Here is a 20660-nt window from a genome sequence, read left to right as displayed (position 1 = left end):
CTGGACAGGATCAACAAAACCAGAACACGGCATACATGTTTGCATCCAGGATGTTAGACTCCTCCGCCAGCACCCCATCAAGTACTTTCGCATGCACAATCAGTTTCGCCTTGCACTAACTGCACTATAGAGATAAGTACGCGTGTTCCCTGTACTCTTTTGGCATACTCAAATCCTCACTCTCCTTCCTGATGCCTTTTCAGCTCAATCTGATCGAGCTATGCATGAATAGTATCATAACGGACTAGTACAATGCACTAGCATACACAAAGTGGTCTGTGCTTGCAGAAACCCAGCCGACTCTAGAGGCATTTCGCATCCACAGCAAAACAAGTACAAGACAAAACTGCACTTAGAGCAGCCGTCGAAGATCAGATGCATTCGCATAAACATGGCCTTCTGCAGAGCTCTTACGAATCCTTGAACCCAGGTACTGGATGAGTATTTGACTCGTGACGTGCCAGCATGGCGATGCAAAACAGGTCTCTAATTCACATCCTCATACACACGATGCATACACCGTGATACACACCACAATGGTCACCAGTACATACCTGTCTCGCAGAGAATGCCGGTGTAACGGAATCCGCACTGGCAGATGAATGCATCGACGAGATCCATACACACGCCATCATTAGCACAGGTGACATTGACACATTCATCCGTATTCACCTGGCATAGGTCACCTTCAAATCCAGGTACGCAATCACATTGGAAACTTCCAGCAGTATTCTCGCAAATACCGTTATTCAAGCACAGCGTATCGTTTGTGATTGTCGTGTCGCATTCGTTAATATCTTGTTCACAGCTTGCACCCGTGTACCCTGATGCGCACACGCACTCAAAACCGCCAGGCAGGTTTGTGCACGTAGCACCATTGAGACAGGCAGTCACCGCTGATGTCATTGATGACGTCATCAACGTTGGTGTGATCGATGATGTCATGAGTGATGATGCAATGCACTCGTCGATGTCGCTCTGACATTGTGCACCGGTATAGCCCATAGTGCACACACATGTGTATGCATTTGACATGTCCATACACGTGCTGTTGTGCTGGCATGGGTCGGACAGGCATTCATTGATCGGCACATCACACAGCCTTCCGGTGGTACCGGCAACACATGTGCAAGTAAAGTTAGCAATGCCGTCTCGACATGTGCTGGAGTTTGCACACGGATCAGAGCTACACTCGTCGATATTCTCCCCACACTGGTTGCCAGTATAGCCATCAGGGCAGACACAGGTATAGGCTGCTACACCGTCCATGCACGTGGCATCGTTCAAGCACGGCATGCCTTCGCACTCGTCAACATCCACTTCACACAGCACCCCCGTGTACCCAGCCGAGCATTGACAGCTGAAAGCGTTCAGCTCGTCAACACAGGTGCCGTTGTGCTGGCAGGGCTGTGGCTGGCACTCATCGGTTTCGTTAGCGCAGCGCTCTCCCTTGTAGCCTGCTGTGCAGTTACACTGGAAGGCATTGATGAGATCCTGGCAGGTGGAGTTGAACAGGCAGGGATCAGACATGCATTCGTTCACCTCCTCTGCACACAGAGTGCCCGTATAGCCGGCTGTGCATACACACGAGAACGAGTTGATGCCGTCCAGGCACTCGCCTCCGTGCTCGCACACCAGGCTCAGGCACTCGTCTATGTCGTCCGTGCAGTTGCGCCCAGTGTAGCCGGCAACGCATAGGCATGCATAGTCTGCAATGCCGTCCACACAGCTTGCATTGTTATCACACTGCCCCGGAGCACAGTCATCTATATTGATCTCACAGCGCTGCCCGGAGAAGCCGTTCTCACACCGGCACGAGAACGAGTTGACCAAGTCGATACAAGAACCGTTGAGACAGCCATGCCCAACACAGTTATCAATGTCCACACTGCAGTTCGGGCCAGTGAAGCCAGCATAGCAATTGCACAAGTATGTACCGTTCAAGTTGACACATTCGGATGAAGTGTTGACGCAGGTGTGAAGCGACAATGCACACTCATCCACATCATCTGCACACAGCTGGCCGGCATAGCCTTCCACGCAGGTACAGTTGAAACCGTTCACACGGTCATTACAAGTGCCAGAGTGTGCGCAGGGCGATGACGCACATTCATCCAGGTCAGTCTCGCATAGTACACCCGTGTACCCACTCACACATACACATGTGAACGAGTTGACTTGATCAACACATGATGCGCCGTGCTGACAGCTGATATTGGCGCAGTCGTTGGCAGCATCCGCTTGGCAAAGGCGTCCCGTCAGACCAGCCGGACACAGGCACTGGAAATCAGCCACCAGATCAAAGCAGGTGGAGCTGTTCTGACACATGGTATGATTGCAATCATCAATGTTTGTGTGACATCGCTCACCAGTGAAGCCATCGGAGCAGGAGCATGTGAATCGGGCTATTCCCTCGACACAAGTACCATTGGCACATGGTGTTGAGGCACACTCTGCAATGTCACTTTCACATGTCAAGCCAGTGAAGCCGTCCGCGCACGCGCACAGGAAACCGTCGAGAGCATCCAGGCAAGAGGACTCGTTTCCGCACGGCTGTGACGCACATTCATCTATCTCCTGGTCACAGAGCACGCCAGTAAAACCGCCAATGCAACTACACTGAAAGGCGTCCACGTCGTCCACACACGTTCCATTGTTGCATGGTGCTGAGAGGCATTCATCAATGTTCTCTTCGCACCTCTGACCAGAAAAGCCACTCAGGCAGATACATGTGAAGGAGTTGACATCATCATTACACTTCACAGAGTTGCTGCTGCACACGCTGACATTGCCCACGCCGACGCAATCATCAATGTCGACGCTGCACGTAGCTCCGGTAAACCCCACGCTACAGTTGCAGCTGTATCCGCCAATGCCGTCCACGCAGGTCGAGTCGCTGACACAGGGTTCTGACATACACTCATTGATATCGCTGCTGCAGAGCACGCCGGTAAAGCCCTCTGCACACGCACAGCCGAATCCACGCTCAGCATCCGCACACGTGCCTCCATTGTTGCACGGCGAGCTGAGGCACGCATCAACACCAGTCTCGCAGCGATCGCCGGTGAAGTCGGCATCGCATTGGCAAGAGAATCCGCCCAGGAAGCTCGCACATGTTGCATTGTTCACGCAGGGAGCACTACCACAGAAATCTATTGTTGATTCGCAGTGAACGCCAGTGAACGGCGCAGGACAGATGCACTGGTATGCGTTTATCAGCTCCACACATGTTGCGCTGTTGGCACATGGTGTCGACGTGCACTCCAGAATATCACTGTCACACAGCACACCTGTAATACCTGCTACACACTTGCAGGAGAATCCATTGAGTTGATCCTGACAGGTAGCATTGGTGCTGCAGGGCATGGACTCACACTCGTCAATCTCCATGGAGCATTCGGTACCCGTGTAACCAGGATAGCAGTTGCAATCATAGCGTCCGACGCCGTCAGCGCAGGTACCATTCTGACATGGCTGTGAGCTGCACTCGTCAATGTCACTCATGCACTGCGTACCTGTATAGCCCACCTCACATGTGCAGGTGTACGCTGCAATGGGTCTGTTTGCACACGTAGCATTGTGCTCACACGGATTGCTAGCACATTCGTCTATGTCACTCTCACAGTAAGCGCCGCTGTATCCCTCAACGCACAGGCACGAGAAGTCAGTGCCCAGACCTTCTACACACGTAGCGTGGTGCTGGCACAGAGTACTGTTGCACACCTCCACGTCCGTCTCACACTTGCTGCCGGTGAATCCCTGTACGCACTGACAGAGGAACAGGTCGCCAACATCCTCAACACACGTGCCACCGTGCAGGCAGAGGGATTCGTTGCATACGTCAATGTCAGTCTCACACCTGCTGCCGGTGAATCCGAGTACGCACTGGCAAAGGAACTCCTCGCCGACAAGCTCAACACACGTGCCGTCGTGTAGGCAACTAGATTCGCTACACACATCAATGTCCGTCTCACACCTGCTGCCGGTGAATCCCGATGGACAAGTACAGACGCTAGTGTTGTATCCGTTACTGCACGTCCCATCGTTGAGGCACGGTGAGTCCATACAGAAGTCCACCGCTGTCTGACACTGGTCACCTGTCAGGTTAGGCGGACACATGCATGCAAAGGAGTCAATCAAGTCCACACAAGTGGCGCCAGTGCTGCACGGATCCGATACACACTCATTAACATCCGTCATACAGGTGGTGCCAGTAAAGCCAGGATTGCAAACACAACGATAGCCATTCACCTGATCCACGCATGTAGAGTTGACCGAGCAGCCATTATTCTCACAATCGTTGATGTCTACCGAGCACAAGTCGTCCGTGAAGCCGGCTGCACACACACAGGTGAAAGCGTTGGCTAGGTTCTGGCAGGTTGCGTTATTAGCACACGGTGACGACACACACTCGTCCACGTCAACATCACACCGGCTACCCATCGTGCCATTCACACACTCACTGCAGTTGCTACCAGTGAAGTTACCGTAGCACGTCCTGCACTCAGGCCCGGAGAAACGTGCACTGCACATCTCACACCGGCCACCCGTGAACCGAGGTGCACACAGGCACACAAAGGCACCAATCATGTCGACGCACGAAGCGTTGTTTAGGCAGGTGTGCGAGACGCACTCGTCCACCGCATCCATGCACGTAGGTCCAGTGTATCCGTACTGGCATACGCATATCTGACTGGAGGACAGATCAACACAGGAGCCACCATTAGAGCAGGCTATGCTGTTGGCTGATGTACATGTTGTCGTATCTGCATCAAGTAGCACAACAAACACAACAGAACAGAACAGAACATGTGAAACCGTATGACTATGTGTGCATGACTATAGCAGAATCCACTTTTTAAGGTTTTCATCAATAATTTTTTTAAGGATGGGATTCGAAACCATGATGTATTCGAACTTTTCGAAGCCATGATGTATGCACTCCATAATGCTCCATTGTTTATGGCAGGACACCTCCCGTCTCTCCCCCCCCCCCCGAAAGTCACGGAGACTCAAACCCACAATGTCCGTTAACAGAATTCCCCCATTTGGGGGTAGGGTGCCCCTGGCCCAGAACCCACTCAATATGCCCCACTTCTACAGTTACTCCAAGTACAGTGCTGCTCAATGAAATCCGATCGTGTGAAACAAGTTGGCGGTGTCCTGCACCAGTACACATCCCAGTGTTTGCAGGTCTAGGATCACCCAGTGTGGCATGGACTGCAGGTCTAGGATCACCCAGTGTGGCATGGACTGCAGGTCTAGGATCACCCAGTGTGGCATGGACTCGCTTAATCGGATTTCACTTCACCGAGCAGCACTGCACAAACTAAAGATAAGGCCACACATAGTTTTCTCTATGTTTCGTGTCACCGGCGCGCAGAGGTTTTCAGAATTCTCGGAAGAAACAAAGGAGTTGTGTAGGTACGATATGTACATGTATGCACTGTGGAGCCTTAGAGGCCCTGGATCTAACCACTTTCTGGACACAACTAAGGCTGCGTTTACACAACAATGCACATCCAGTTTTCCGTTTTTGATCCCGTGTTTCTTTTTCGTCTTTGCGCGTCAACACGATCAGAGCTGATCGGAGCTGCGTCCCCGTTTGTATCGTTTTCATGCGTCTACACGGACGTGAAGGATCTGCGAAAGTTCGTCATGCGAGCAGTGTTAACCCGACTGCTGCATGGATGATAAGTGCTCTGAATAGTGATCATGCACTCCGAGTGACTCCCCCTGGCTAGCATGGCTAATCGTAAGTCAGCCACGTAACGTTACCAGCACAACCCAGTCACAAAGCACAAGTAAAAGTAAAAGTTGGTTGAGTTTGGCCGTCAGGAGGCCAGCGTAAGGTATCCGGGAGCTCGGGTCAGATTCCAGCGAGGGGCAACGCGGTACTCCGCAGCACAAGGGTAACATGGTACCCTACGTCAATGCGCACGCTGTATAGCATGAGTAGAGTGACACTCACCAAGCGTTTGGCCATTGTCTAGCAACACGTTTCCAGCTTTCCTGACCCCTCCCCCCCCCCCATGCATGTTGCGTGGCTTTGCACATGACTGCGTCTTGTCATACCAACCTTGGAAAACCCAAGCCGGTTTCCAACGACCTAGGATTCAGACCAAGCCCACAAATGCCCCGCCGGCCACCGCCGCTTCATTGCAATTGAATTTGTTGTCAAGAATAGTGAGCAAAGACAGATAGACCTCACACAAAAGTTTATTGTTTGTATTGTTTGATAGACCTCATACAAATAGCTTGGAGAACCATTACACTGAGTGGCACTCATTGTAAGATAAGGAGAGCAAGGTCAGATGCAATTCAAGATAGAGCAAGCCTCCGAGCAGAGTGATGCTAGCGTAACACGACATAGGATAGTGCAGAGCGATAATAGATTTCAGGAGGCGTGGGTTGAAGGGAGACATTTCAGAACAGCTTGATGCATGCTGCAGCACAACCAGAGAAGGAGGCTGTGGTTGGATGTGTTCCTGCTTTTGATGGCTGTGGCCATCCGTGTGACCCACACAATATTCGCGTGAGTACAGTGTTTGCTTGCTCTGCCAGCCATGCGCCCGACGAGTGAGTCAAACCGGATCCCTGGCAAGGCTCTGATGAAGCCGTTCGGGCTTCCTTCAACCCAGTTCTGAATTTAGTTTTAATTTTAATTTTCAAGCGCCGCCCTGTACGCACCACTCAGGGCTTTGTTTGCATTGTGAACTGCCATACTGAAATGTTTGGATGATGCCGAGGTGAGTGTAACATTGGGTGTCCCTGCTAGGCTTTTCCACATTATTCGAAAAAATATTGGAAAGATGTGGATGTAAAACTCGATTTTTTGGGGAATGATGTTATTCTCAAAAATGGATAGATTTGAAAAAATGTTTTGTTTTTTCACGGCTGAGCGTAGCGAAAGAGTGCAAAAAACGTATTTTTCACTCACAAATATTTTCGTGCATTTGCTCTTGTTCTGCGCAACTCCGTTGAACCTGCCATTGTGGTCTTTGTTTTTCCTCGTGGTAGTTGAAGTTGCCCGCCCACCCACCCTGGTTTCATGGGAGTCGTCCCCTGTTCTTCTTGACAATCTATGCCTATGTGTGTGGCTCATGATTATGACATACACCGGTTATTACATACCATTTCTTGCTATCTCTATTCTTGGGTCCGACTGGCAGCGGGGCAGGAATTAATGAAATAGAAAGGTTTTTTGGCCGAAAGGCGTGTTTTTCCTCTAGCCCGGTTGAGCGGTCGCGGCTAGGAATGTAGGGAGTCATTGTTTTTCAGGCGCTCCCCTGCTGCCCAGTCACCCATGCTCACCACTGGCCATGCTGTTTCACTTGATTTCACGGCCTTTTCTCCCGCTTGCTGGCAGTTCTTTGATGGATTTAGATGTTTTTCGGCTATTTATCTATTATGTGGCTGCGAGTGTGGTTTTTTGCTTCTACTCATTTGTGGAAAACCACCACGGTGGTGAGTGTGATTGCTCTGGTAGACCACTACCCCATGTACTGAACAGTCGCTTTGTGAGTGAAAACTAAAAAAATTCCAAAATCACCCAATGTGCGAAAATTATTCATGGCTGCCAAATTCATTCGAAGCAGGGAGTCGTAAAATACCGGTATTTTACGACTCCCTGATTCGAAGCATGTAGATGTTGGCATCAGCTCAGGGAACCCTACAGGACACGCACCCGTGCATGCATGCACATCATCATGCACTGCCGCCTGCCGGCCCCAGTGCCGGGCGTATTTCGAGACTGACAAGAGTCAGGTTACGTCAGGTGCGGGGCAAGGTCAAGTCTTGCCAGCAGAAGAAAATGCCTGTAGGCTAAAGTTTAGCTAACACTTGCAACTTGAACTTGTTGTTTTTGAAGAAAATCTGGCAAAAATCACGCCAAATTTGTTATTTTTGAAGAAAATCTGGCAAAAACCACGCAAACGTTGTTGTTTTTGAAGAAAACCTGGCAAAAATCACGAAAGATGCATTTTTACAACGGGGATTCATTTTTACCCCCAAGATGCAAAAATTATGCAAAACATAATGTGGAAAAGCCTAGTCCCTGCAGCCGGCCTAATCGCATTAGTCATCACACCCGATTTTAAAACTCAGTCACATGTGATCAATCACAAACCGGTATTTATGTTATACTGGAAGTGCCCTGGTATGATTACGGACTGTTTCCTGGCTACTGTTCTTGTTACAGCAATCTGTCCTGAAATACGTTGACTGCATTATCACCCGTTCTCTTTCGAGGTTCTAGCACCCTGCATCGAATGTAAGTTAGTAATGATGATTCTCAGAACATGGGTATCTGCAGCACTGGGGCCAAAGACATCTTACCCTGGTATGATAGGGTTGCCATCATCATCACGTTACCATCATCATCATCATCATCACAGGGGGTGATGCCTGATTATACAGGGTTATGATACCAAACTTGTGTCAACATTTCGATCTGTCTCATGATGCTCTCTCCTATGCTGGTAGGTATGTGGATGGGGGGGGGGGGGGGGGGGGGGAGGGGCATTTCCCGCCCAAACTGTAGGAATTGGGCGAGTGATACTTCCGGGAGCAACTCAAATAACAATGTCCAGAAGTGACAGTTGCATGACGTAGAAGGGTCTTCTGCCGGACTGTACATGTACGTTTCAAGTACATACACTGCCAGTACTACCAGTACTGCCAGTACTGGTAGTACTGGCAGTACTGCCAGTACTGCCAGTACTGGCAGTACTGGTAGTACTGGCAGTACTGCCAGTACTACCAGTACTGCCAGTACTGGCAAGTACATACACTGCCAGTACTGGTAGTAATATTTTGTATTGTGTAGGGTTTCAAATTTTCAAACGGAGCTGCTGAGCATACTGGAAACAGGCGTGTTGTCGACCGGCAGGTCGCATAAGTTGCAAAATACTCTGATGTGCTCCACGTGTACTGCGGACACTGGGAATAACTTTACATGCGAGACAAGTACTTCACTGGTTGAGAAGATGGGTTGATCACATGACAACCTGCAACTGTGCTCTCATTTCAATGCCAATGTTTGACAGCTCCTGTTGAACACCTGTCAGGCACTGACGTCATTGAAAAGAAAATCTCAAGATTCAGTGGCTCTGCCTACTCGCCCATCCCTGCATAAGAGGTGTTGATGAATCTGGGTACCAATTCCAATTGAATACCACCAGGGATTCTTGTTCCTTTGAAGAACACTCCTGGAGGCCTGGGTTTGTTGTGCTGAAATCGTGAACATGGCAGAAGCAATGGCTTGCATTGGTTGCCAGACTGTGAAGGAGAGAGCCAAGCTGCTCCGCTGCCTACACACCGTCTGTCCTGTCTGCGTTGAGCGGTTCATTGGAAAAGGTGGATGTATAACGTGCCCGGCATGTGGCAAGACCACCCAGCCAGCCAGTGCTGGGGTGAATTTCCTTCAAACTCTACCAGACACCTATTGCAAAAGGCCTGTGCAGAGTGGTGGAGCTGATGCATCTGCCAGCACAGTATCACCCACTGCCATTCATTGTGAGGAGTGTGGTGATGATGTCGACACTGGAGCCACTTGTAAGTGCATTGAATGTGCCATCAACCTTTGTGATACTCACGGAAAGGCTCACCCACTGTTTAAGTCCACTCGCCATCATCAGGTTGCTGCCTTTCAGGCTTCTTCAGAAGCAGTGCATCACCATGACACTAGAGCCACATCAACTACAAAGCCTTGTCCATTACACAACTCACAGGAACTGATAAGCTACTGCTGGCAGTGCAAGGAAATCCTGTGCAAGATTTGTCTGGAGAAAAGCAACCACCAGGACCACAGACTGGTGGATGTGGCTGAGGCAAGCAGTGCCAAACGCCAGGACATTGGTAGGCTGGTGCAGAATGATGATGGCACACTCCTCCAGGCTGTGGAACATGTGTCGCAAGCTATCTCCACACTACATGAACACACAGAAAATGTGTCAGAAGAGATTCAAGACTTCTTCAAGCAGCAGGCGGACGCCTTGAAGAAGCGGGAGAGTGAGCTGTTGGACACATTGGACAAGCTTAGGTCTGAGAAATTGCAGCCGCTCGAAAGTCAGAAGAATCGCCTGCAGCTATGCTTGTCAGGTGGCGAGTCAGTATCCATGCTGCTTGAGTCTTGTTCAAATGATGTGGACATGTTGCGCATGTCTGATTGGTTAGTACATGCCCTGAAGGAACAAGCAGATGCAGTCAAGAAGGATGCAGAACCACACGTATCAAGCAACCCAGTGTTTAGGAAGGCAAATTCTGTGGCATTGGAAAATGTGATCGGAACTGTTGGTGCTGTTACTAGAACTGCTCTGGATGCAACAAAGACTACACTACAATGCACCAAAATCCATGCAAACAGCATCAGCATAGTTGTTCGACCCAGGAATGCGAACGGCGACATTATTTTCAATGAGCAATCGACTTCTGCCTCGGAGTCTCCGCTGCAAGTCACGGTGGATTGTCCAGGGCAAGAGCACGTCACGGTAAAGTTAGAAGTCCCCAAAAGTGCTGACACAGATGGCCGACTGTTTGCAGTGTTCACGGATGTAGGAATTGGTCGCTATGTTGTCTCTGTGCAGCTGGATGGCAAACATGTTTCTGGCAGTCCTGCATCTGTTAACCTCTATGGTAATCAGCTTTGATCCGGAGCGCTGCAGTCAACCTCTGTTGCTCTCCAATAGCAACTGCACAGTGTGTCATCAGGGTGCGAATAGTGGGTGGCACAGTGTGTGTGGAAGACGTGTCTACACTGAAGGTCAGCATACACTTTGCATCCGGGTGGATGCCTTGCCACAGTCAAATATGTTCATCTTACTTTGCAATTCCCCTCATCCTGTGATGAAGAACACTTATAGCCAAGGTAAAGGCATTGGGTTTGGCTGGTTTGGTTACGATAAGCAGGTACGCACCAATGAAGTTCAAGGTGGTTCACTTGGACAGCCATGGGCAGTGGGTGATGTGATCCAGCTGATCATGGATGCAGACCAGCACACTCTCACTGGAGTGCATGAGCGCAGTGGTGAGACTGATGTCATCAGCGGTGTAACTGGTCCACTCTACCTGATGATCACGCTGTATGCTCCTAACCAGCAAGTGACTTTACTAGACTAATGGTGCACAACAGCTGGGGTCAAAGAAATCCCCTCTCTCCCCACATACACACACCAGGCTGATGCTGTACATGGGCCTGGGTATGGTGCCGCTTGGTATGACAGGGGTCGGAGTTCTTCAGTGTGGCCTGGATTATTATTCTCTTGTGCTTTCTCATTCTCCTTTGTCGTGTCTTGGAAAGGGAACACAGAAAGTGTTGCTGTGCGTCTTGAAAAGGAACTAATCCTATCCCAAGACTACCATTATCCTGGTTCTGTTACTTTGTAAGACTTTACACAACTTGTTGTTCATATGACATTCTTCTGTCACACGCGAAATTCGACTCTATTATTGTTTACGCATGTTGGTGTATACAGTTCTTGTCTTGTGGAGTCCGATGTCCAATGTCATAATATGGTCTAATTGGACGTGTGAGCATGGTGTGATGTGTGTCGTTTATGGTATGTGGTACATGCAAGAGTATGCGTTGTCAGAGAGTGTGAGAATCTGCCTCCATCTGTGCGAGAGTGATTATTGGTGTACTAGCTGTGCTAGTACTTGTTAGCAACAATCCGAACTAGCGCACACACTGCACTGCATTGCTTTGTACTGCATTCAAGACTGACGTCATGCGCTTTGTTTTGCTGCGTAATCACAAATGGCACCAGCCCATTTTTGCGGAAAAGAAAAACAAATCTTGCTTGCCCTGTTGTGCTCTTCCAGACAACGGATCGTGCTTCAGCAGTGTTTCTTTTCCTTTCGTAGCTTTGCTGCCAGCCCGAGTGTCACCTCGACACTGTATTTCTTCAGTATGTCTGACCTTACTGTCGACACTGTCAAGGCAATGCCTTGCCAAGCCCTCCGCGGCGAGCCTTCTCAGTGCGGCTTGAATCCGAAAGGAAACTTAGTAAAAGTATTTTACAGGACCGTTTGCTGGCACAACTAGCCCTTGGTAGTGAGGTCTGCTCCGGCCAGGAGAACCAGCAACATGACAGTGCGGACACGGCTCGCGAGCCCAGAAGCCCGACGTGCACCAATGCCTCCTCCGCCAGCTCAGGTGACGCGGGCTCAACGGATCTCTGCGCTCTCGTACGGGACGAGGTGTAGTCGGCTTTGTCGGCCGCCATTTTATTATTATCGGAGAGCATTCACTCTCGGCGCCGCTCCTCACCCAAGGCCAAGGCAATGCGGCAGCTGCCGCCACTACGCCAGGCCAAGCTCCTGTAACCCACCTGATCAGCCACCTGCACCAGCTGTGCCCAAGGCTGTGCAAGAACGTATCTTGCGAGGGGAGTTCGTAGATTTTTCAAGTTTGTTGCCTGAAATTCTTGCACACTTCCGGCCCAACATTCCGGCTGGTGCACAGCCCGAATAACGATAGCCAGCTAAAATTTCGTTGAGTCGGATGACGCGAAGCAGGTGCGTCGCAAGGTTCATGATAATTACACATGTAGCTACCCGGCTCGAGGCATGGACCACATACATGTCTGTTAGCACGGCTGCTGCCCTACACCGCACTGCCGAACTGATTGCGTACCAGCAGTTGATCCTGGCTGCTAACTGCCAGTTCTTCCCAAGCGCGTGGCTAGAGTACGACCGCCAGCTGCGGATGCTCGTGGCCCAGTAACCAGGCACGAAGAGGTTGGACACCATCGACGTGAACCTATGGCAGATAGCTGTCACAGGCCATGCACACCCAAAATGCGCTCAATGTAAGACGGTCCATCCAGGGGCGGTTTGTGTCCTTTTCGTCCCGAAGCCAGCAGCATTTGCCTCCAGTGGTCGCAACCATACCAGCGACGGCCAAGAAATCTGCCGCAACTTCAATGGAGGTCGCTGTTCTTCGTCGCCGTGCCGCTTCTCCCACACCTGCAGCCAGTGTGGCAAGGACCACCCATGCATCATGTGCAACCAGCGGCAGCGCGGAGCCAATTGGCCACCCCGCCGCTCCTAGCAGAATGGCTACTGAATCGCTTGACTCGGTACGTAGCTTCTTTCCTATACACTCTGCAGACACCACACTGCTAGCTGACCACTTTGCCCGCCTGTTACGTAACCACTCAGATCAATCATGTGTTGCGTATGTTCTCCATGGCCTGCGCCGTGGCTTTACTCTTGGATCTGCCGGCCAACACGACATTTCGGTTTTCTCTAATAATCTACCATTGGCTTTCACTCACTCGGCATTTATATCCGAGCAATTAGCTGCTTCCTGCGCCCGCAGCGAGACCACAGGCCCATTTCCGTCACCTCCATTTCAGTTCATGCGCTCTGGTATTGGTGCCATCCCCAAAAAGAACGGCAAGCCGCGAATGATCCACCATCTGTCTAGTCCGGAAGGCACCAGCGCGAACGACAGCATTCCTGCCGAGCCGCTCTCTCTGCACTACGCGAGCATTGACAACGCGATCAACATCATCATGTCATGCCCACAGCCTGTGTAGTTGTCCAAGCTCGATGTACGCAGTGCATTTCGGCAGATCCCAGTCCGCCGTCAGGACTTCGCTGGGAAGGCTCCTACTACTACGAGCGCTTTCTGCCTTTCGGCCTCCGCTCCAGCCCAGCCGTCTTTGACTCAGTAGCCACAGCAGTCAACTGGATCATGCAGCACGAGTTTGCTATAGATCACCGGCTTCACTACATCGATGACTTTCTCGATATCTCCACTGGTTTGGCTGCAGCCAACCAGCAACTCACCATCCCCCTCCGGGCGTTCACATATCTCGGCACTCCTCTTTGCTCCATCCCAGCTCGAAGGGCCATCACCATCATTGACCTTCCTTGGTATTGTCCTAGACTGCGAGCGCCACGAAGCTCGGCTACCAGAGGACAAGCTGTCCGAGATCCGTGCGCCACTCATGGCTACTATCAGGGAGCGCAGCATCGGCCAGCGTCAACTCGAGTCCCTCCTGGGGAAGCTCACTTTTGCTGCCCGAGTCATCGTTCCTGGACACACATTCATGCGTGAACTATGATCAGCGTGCCCTGAACTGTATCTGTGTATGCGAGTGCGGTGCATAAAGCCCACCTTGAGAATGGGTTTGCTGGCCCCTTAGTAGATGCGTGGCTTCTGAAGAGGGTGTTGAAGGGCATCCAGCGATGCCATGGTACGGCTGCACTCACCCCTCGCCTTCCTATAACTATGCCAATCCTACGACACCTGACGGATGCACGCCGGAAAAGTAGTATCCTGAATGGCCATGACAAGCTGCTCTGCCAAGCCGCCATGCTGCTTCTTTGTATTTCTTCGGTGCGCTGAATTCACTAATGGCATCACACGGGGCTGTACTAGCTCCCCTGGTGACGGACGCCTGCAACTCTTCCTGCTTTCATCCAAGACGGACCCATTCGGTAAAGGCGTTACTAGTGACATTGGCCCGTCTGTACCGCCGTACTGCCCGGTCCGTGCCATTGTTAGCTACCCATCTGTCACTCGTCGCGAGGGACCGGAGCAACTCTTGTTCGTACTCTCGAACAGACAGCAGCTGACCAGGCAGTCATTCACAGTAACAGTATGGTCTCTTGTCTCTGCGGCCGGTGTACCATCCCAGTCGAACTACTCCGGGCATTCGGTCCACATTGGTGCAGCCACCACTGCTGCTATGGCTAGTGCCCCCGACTCCTTCTTCCGAGTGGCAGGTCAGTGGAAAGAGCGATGCGTGTCTACGCTACATCTAGACTACAACAAGCGCATAGCGCCAGCTATCCTCCCGGCTTGCTGCCGTGCCATGGATGCCATGATCCCCAACTCGGGTGAGTAATGAGCTACTGAACTCTAGCTGCGCAATGCTTGCCTGTGCTGACATTAATTGACCCTTGCTGTGCGTCAATAGTGCTTAGCTAACGGAGTGCTGGTTTCATGGGTCCACTCTCACAACTGGTGTTATCTAGCTATTTGCTGCGGCTCTGCCTTGCGCTATATTACATCCATTTAGCATTGAAGCTCTACGTTGAGCTAACAGCAGCTCTACTTTGAGCTAACAGCAGCTCTACTTTGAGCTAACAGCAGCTCTACTTTGAGCTAACAGCAGCTCTACTTTGAGCTAACAGCAGCTCTACTTTGAGCTAACAGCAGCTCTACTTTGAGCTAACAGCAGCTCTACTTTGAGCTAACCGCAGCTCTACTTTGAGCTAACAGCAGCTCTACTTTGAGCTAACAGCAGCTCTACTTTGAGCTAACCGCAGCTCTACTTTGAGCTAACCGCAGCTCTACTTTGAGCTAACAGCAGCTCTACCTTGAGCTAACAGCAGCTCTACTTTGAGCTAACAGCAGCTCTACTTTGAGCTAACAGCAGCTCTACTTTGAGCTAATCGCAGCTCTACTTTGAGCTAACAGCAGCTCTACTTTGAGCTAACCGCAGCTCTACTTTGAGCTAACCGCAGCTCTACTTTGAGCTAACAGCAGCTCTACTTTGAGCTAACACCAGCTCTGCTCTGAGCTAACACCAGCTCTACTTTGAGCTTCAAACCAGTTGTTTCGAAACCAGCACTCCTCAATCCAAAGATGCCTCTTTGTTGACTTGTTTGTGTGAGGGATGGGGCTAATGGTGTACTAGCTGTGCTAGTACTTGTTAGCAACAATCCGAACTAGCGCACACACTGCACTGCATTGCTTTGTACTGCATTCAAGACTGACGTCATGCGCTTTGTTTTGCTGCGTAATCACAAATGGCACCAGCCCATTTTTGCGGAAAAGAAAAACAAATCTTGCTTGCCCTGTTGTGCTCTTCCAGACAACGGATCGTGCTTCAGCAGTGTTTCTTTTCCCACCATCCCTCCCTATCCAACTTATTCACACCATCATAATATTATCGTACCCACTAACCGGGTCCACTCTCACAACTGGTGTTATCTAGCTATTTGCTGCGGCTCTGCCTTGCGCTATATTACATCCATTTAGCATTGCAGCTCTACGTTGAGCTAACAGCAGCTCTACTTTGAGCTAACAGCAGCTCTACTTTGAGCTAACAGCAGCTCTACTTTGAGCTAACAGCAGCTCTACTTTGAGCTAACAGCAGCTCTACTTTGAGCTAACCGCAGCTCTACTTTGAGCTAACAGCAGCTCTACTTTGAGCTAACAGCAGCTCTACTTTGAGCTAACCGCAGCTCTACTTTGAGCTAACCGCAGCTCTACTTTGAGCTAACAGCAGCTCTACCTTGAGCAAACAGCAGCTCTACTTTGAGCTAACAGCAGCTCTACTTTGAGCTAACAGCAGCTCTACTTTGAGCTAATCGCAGCTCTACTTTGAGCTAACAGCAGCTCTACTTTGAGCTAACCGCAGCTCTACTTTGAGCTAACCGCAGCTCTACTTTGAGCTAACAGCAGCTCTACTTTGAGCTAACACCAGCTCTGCTCTGAGCTAACACCAGCTCTACTTTGAGCTTCAAACCAGTTGTTTCGAAACCAGCACTCCTCAATCCAAAGATGCCTCTTTGTTGACTTGTTTGTGTGAGGGATGGGGCTAACAGGCGAATGCCGTGCATACATAGTGCAAGTTTGGTCCAGGAATGAGAGTGATGAGTGATTCGTCCGTGGTCTGGTTGACTTAGTGTTGGTCATGTATTACCGTACTGGCAATATATGTTGCCGCAGTGAGGCCATGAAGCGTTACATTGGCACATGTTTGCCGCACGCAGGGCGTTACATGCAAAGTCGCACAGGAGCCGTTACACAGGTTTCTATATTGCCGCAGTCCTTTTTTTGCTATTGCCGCATCACTTTTTTGCTATTGCCGCATCATTTTTTTGCTCTTGCTGCATCATTTTTTCTTGTGCAGTGCAAACTGCAATGAAAAGATCGCCGCACCCCGCCGGACGCGCGTTACGAACTCAACGAAAATTTGTCGCACTATCCTGTTCGCGCGTTACGCCGCACCCCCTGCGTTACGCGTTACGCGGCAACATATATTGCCAGTACGGTATGTGCATATTGGTCCCTGATTGGTCATCGCGATTCGTCCGCACTTTATCACTGCTTGTTCTTTGTTGGTCCTCGGTCTGATCGTTGGTGTCTTTCTTTGGTAGTATTTTTTCTTCTCCTCCTGCACCCTTGCCATTTTCTGTTTATAAGAAGTCAAATAACCTATCAAGGCGTTGCAATGTTGTGTGGCGGGGGCCAACGGGAGGAGGTAACGTGCTAAGCGTTACAATTATATCTTGGGATCGATTACCTTCTCTCCATGATCCATGTTGTGCTCATTTTTTGTTCTAAAAGATCCCCAAACAGGTCACACATTGCTGGTATTATTCAACCCCTACAGTTGCAGTGTTTTCCCGTGGTCTTTGTGAATACCTGTATCAACTAAGTTTTACAGTTCGGTTGTTTTTATAAGATGTTTATCATGACCGGCGGACACAGTTTTAGTAAATTGGCCCGGCCATACCCTAACCGTTCATGCTTTGTGACTATGTTGAGACTATGAGCTTTCATCACAACTTGAACACTGGCACAGTTGCTGAAGATCGCATGCCCCAGGTTGTAAGTTTTGTGACAAGGAGCGCAGTACCGGTATTTGTACTTGTACAGCCGGACAGCGGCTTTGAAGTTTCATTGCTGGGCATCGATCGTCATAGTGGTATGGCATGGATGAAGGTGTGTTTATAGTGCCATATTGTTGCAGGATGTAGCTTCCATACACGGCCGACTAATATGTACCAACACTCCACTACCCAACCAGTCTTCTTGGCTGGCCACAAGTTGTCTAATGCTGTCAATACTGCACAACAGAAGTGGAAAGATCAACGCCATGCAGACGAGTGGAGAAGCTCTGTTCTTGTTCTGGCAATAGCCCAAAGAACTACTTGGTACTTGTACTGCAGTGGCATGTTGCAGATTATTCCACCGTTTGGCTAGCATTATCCTGAGCCCTTTCTTTGGATTGTTTGAGTGGTAACGGGTGCGCAAGTTCAAAAAAACCTTTCTGCATAGTTGTTACTGCTGGTGTGCCGCTGGTGAGCTGTGTGTTTCTTCTGGACACACCAGCAGATTTTCATGCTAACGAGTGCGCATATAATATAACTCAGATAATATGTGATCTTCCAAGTAGTGTTGAAACGATCTCACCTGGTACTCGTTAGCTCGCTCGCCAGAAACTCGGCTCGTTTGTGCGGCCAGCTCGTTTGCACTAACGAACACCGTACTCCGTACACATGTCGACCAGAGAGTCGTAAGTATTTTTTACGACTCCCTGGTCGATCGAGAGTCCAGCTCCGCGCCAAGTGAAAATCACTCGCAGTCAGAGTGACTGTATGCCTGCACGACACTGAGGCTGTGTTTACATGAGAAATTTCAACCCGGGTCGAGTTCAGCCCGGGTTGAAAGTCTGTACGATAGACAAAAGAGGTGAGCGTTTACATGAAGACAGTTGACCCGGGTCAAATACTGATATGCCGCCAAAAGTCCACTTCTACAGTCCTGTATGGTCACGTGAATCCGTTCGCGCGAAATTTGCATCTGCAGTGCTGTTCAAACCTGGCGCGAGATACGCACAGAAGTACGTTTGTACGATTTTCTTGACCCGGGTTGATTTCAACCCTCCCCTTGGGGGGAGGGTTGAAATCAACCCGGGGCGAAATTTCAACCCGGGTCAAGCGCAATGCGTCATGTAAACGCGCCATTCACTTTGTGCACATGGCGGGTTGAAATCTGACCCGGGTTGAAACGCTTCATGTAAACACAGCCTGAGTTGTTTCAGTTGTCGTTGCAGCTTTGGTGGACTCTATACTGATGTCTTGTTCTGCATCTGCTGACCCGTCGAAGGACATGCTTCGGTCAACTCTCCATTCGAGTGAAAGTTACGCTCAGTCGTTTGGAAGTTTTCTCCCGCGATGCAGCGAAGAACATGGCTACATGTACTTGCAATCTTTGCAAAACGGTCTATTCTTACAAAGCCTGCTCAACAACGGCGCTGAAAAGACATCTCGACACCAAACAGCAGTCCGAAGTGAAGCAGCAGCAACCCCAAATGCCGGCGGTGATAATTTGAACCAGCTGAAAAAAATCGAACTTCAAAAAAATTATTCAAAAAATCATATTGGATACTTCAATGAAACTCGTTAGCTCGCTCGATAGCTTGCTCGTTAGTGGAACTGATCGCTCGTTTGTTATAGATACGCTCGTATCAACACTACTTCCAAGTCTGAGTTGTATATGTATATGTCCTACATGGTTTGCATTGTAATAGGACCAGAGTCTAGCCAACCCCTTTTGTATAGAGCCTTTTTTAAATGTTTCAACATCAAGTACAATCCCAAAATGTGGTGACGCTTCTTTTCCACTCTTCCCTGTCTTTCTGTGCCAGAGCTGGAGGCTCCCTCGATTTAGGCTAAGGCCTGTGGAGAATCCATAAATTTTAATACAAGTACAAATACAAAAGCTGCAGCTACTATTTGGAGCGTTAGAAAAAGAATTTGCTGGTCAACATCTTCATCTAATGGTACATGGCATGATGATTGTGATGTGTGTGTTGTTCTTTGGCTTGCTGCATCGCACTCAGAGACCTTCATAACAACGCTATTGTGCAACTTCACTGGGAAGCATTTCATGGACTGACCCACCTGACTTTCCTGTAAGCTGATGTTAGAGGTTTGACGAAAATGTTCGCAGGATCTTGGTCTATACAGCATCCCTGCTCCCTTATGGTGCAGGTTCCACACATTTGTCTGCTTTATAGTTGTAGTTTGGCATGGGCGTAATGTGGATGATTTCACCCTTATGATTGTAGCCTCCACCCATGCATGGGCTCAGTAGCAACTATCGAATCGTGACAAGGAAGCAGTGTATGTAGTGAAAATAGCTCTTGTCGTGCCACACTGAGTTCGGTTCTATTTGTGTTTGTGCAGCTGTATAGGCCATTTTTCATGTTCTTGAATATTGTTTCCACAGAGGTAACATGCCGCCCCGCCCGCGCGCACGTTACCGCCACCAGGGACCTGCCATCCAATTCTCTAGCTGATTTGCCACGGCTGCTATATTCCAAGACTTATGGTCTCTACATTCAGTGTAAGTTGGCACTGCTCTTGCATTTCAGATATTATCCCAGCTTACCCATTGTTCCTTGTCTGTTGAGTTACACTGTTTCATTTCTGGGCAGCAAGCTACAAATGGGCAGTGGGCAGTGGCAGTGCTTCGCGATCGTGTGAATCAAGTTGGCAGTGTCCTGCAGCAGTACACATACCAGTGTTTGCAGGTCTAGGATCACCCGGCGAGACATTGACTCGCTTAATCGGATTTCACTTCACCGAGCAGCACTGCACAACCTAAAGATAAGGCAACACACAGTTTTCTCTATGCTTCGTGTAACCGGCGCGCAGAGGTTTTCAGAATTCTCGGAAGAAAAAAGTTCATACTTCAATTAACATGATTGTACAATATGTACATGTATGTACTCTGCACTGCTGCAGCAGCTGGATGCGTCAATCAAATATCGTACACCTTTCAGTGAGGTATGTGTAGCACAGCAGCAAAGGAGCGCTCTCCGTGTGTTCTCTGCGTTGATAGCTGCCGCAACGAAGCTTTCAGTCTTTCACTGCCTGAGCCTCGTGGGTCTCCGTGGCAGAAATAC

The 20660-nt window shown here is 49.8% G+C and overlaps 1 protein-coding gene across 1 annotated transcript in view; it reads right to left on the bottom strand.

Moving 5' to 3' along the window:
* Positions 1–20660, bottom strand: part of LOC135813395 (fibrillin-1-like) — a gene marked incomplete at its 3' end in the record, with an annotated part of 46517 nt that overhangs the window by 1877 nt on the left and 23980 nt on the right. The window contains exon 10 of the mRNA XM_065326493.1: positions 555–4766. Within this exon, the coding sequence (XP_065182565.1) occupies positions 555–4766 (4212 nt within the window). The remainder of the gene's footprint in view (positions 1–554; positions 4767–20660) is intronic.

Source organism: Sycon ciliatum, chromosome 4, assembly GCF_964019385.1.
Source record: "Sycon ciliatum chromosome 4, ocSycCili1.1, whole genome shotgun sequence".
In the NCBI taxonomy this organism is placed as follows: domain Eukaryota; kingdom Metazoa; phylum Porifera; class Calcarea; order Leucosolenida; family Sycettidae; genus Sycon; species Sycon ciliatum.
Note: the sequence above shows the minus strand (reverse complement) of the source record. Positions and strands in the feature narration are given on the sequence as shown.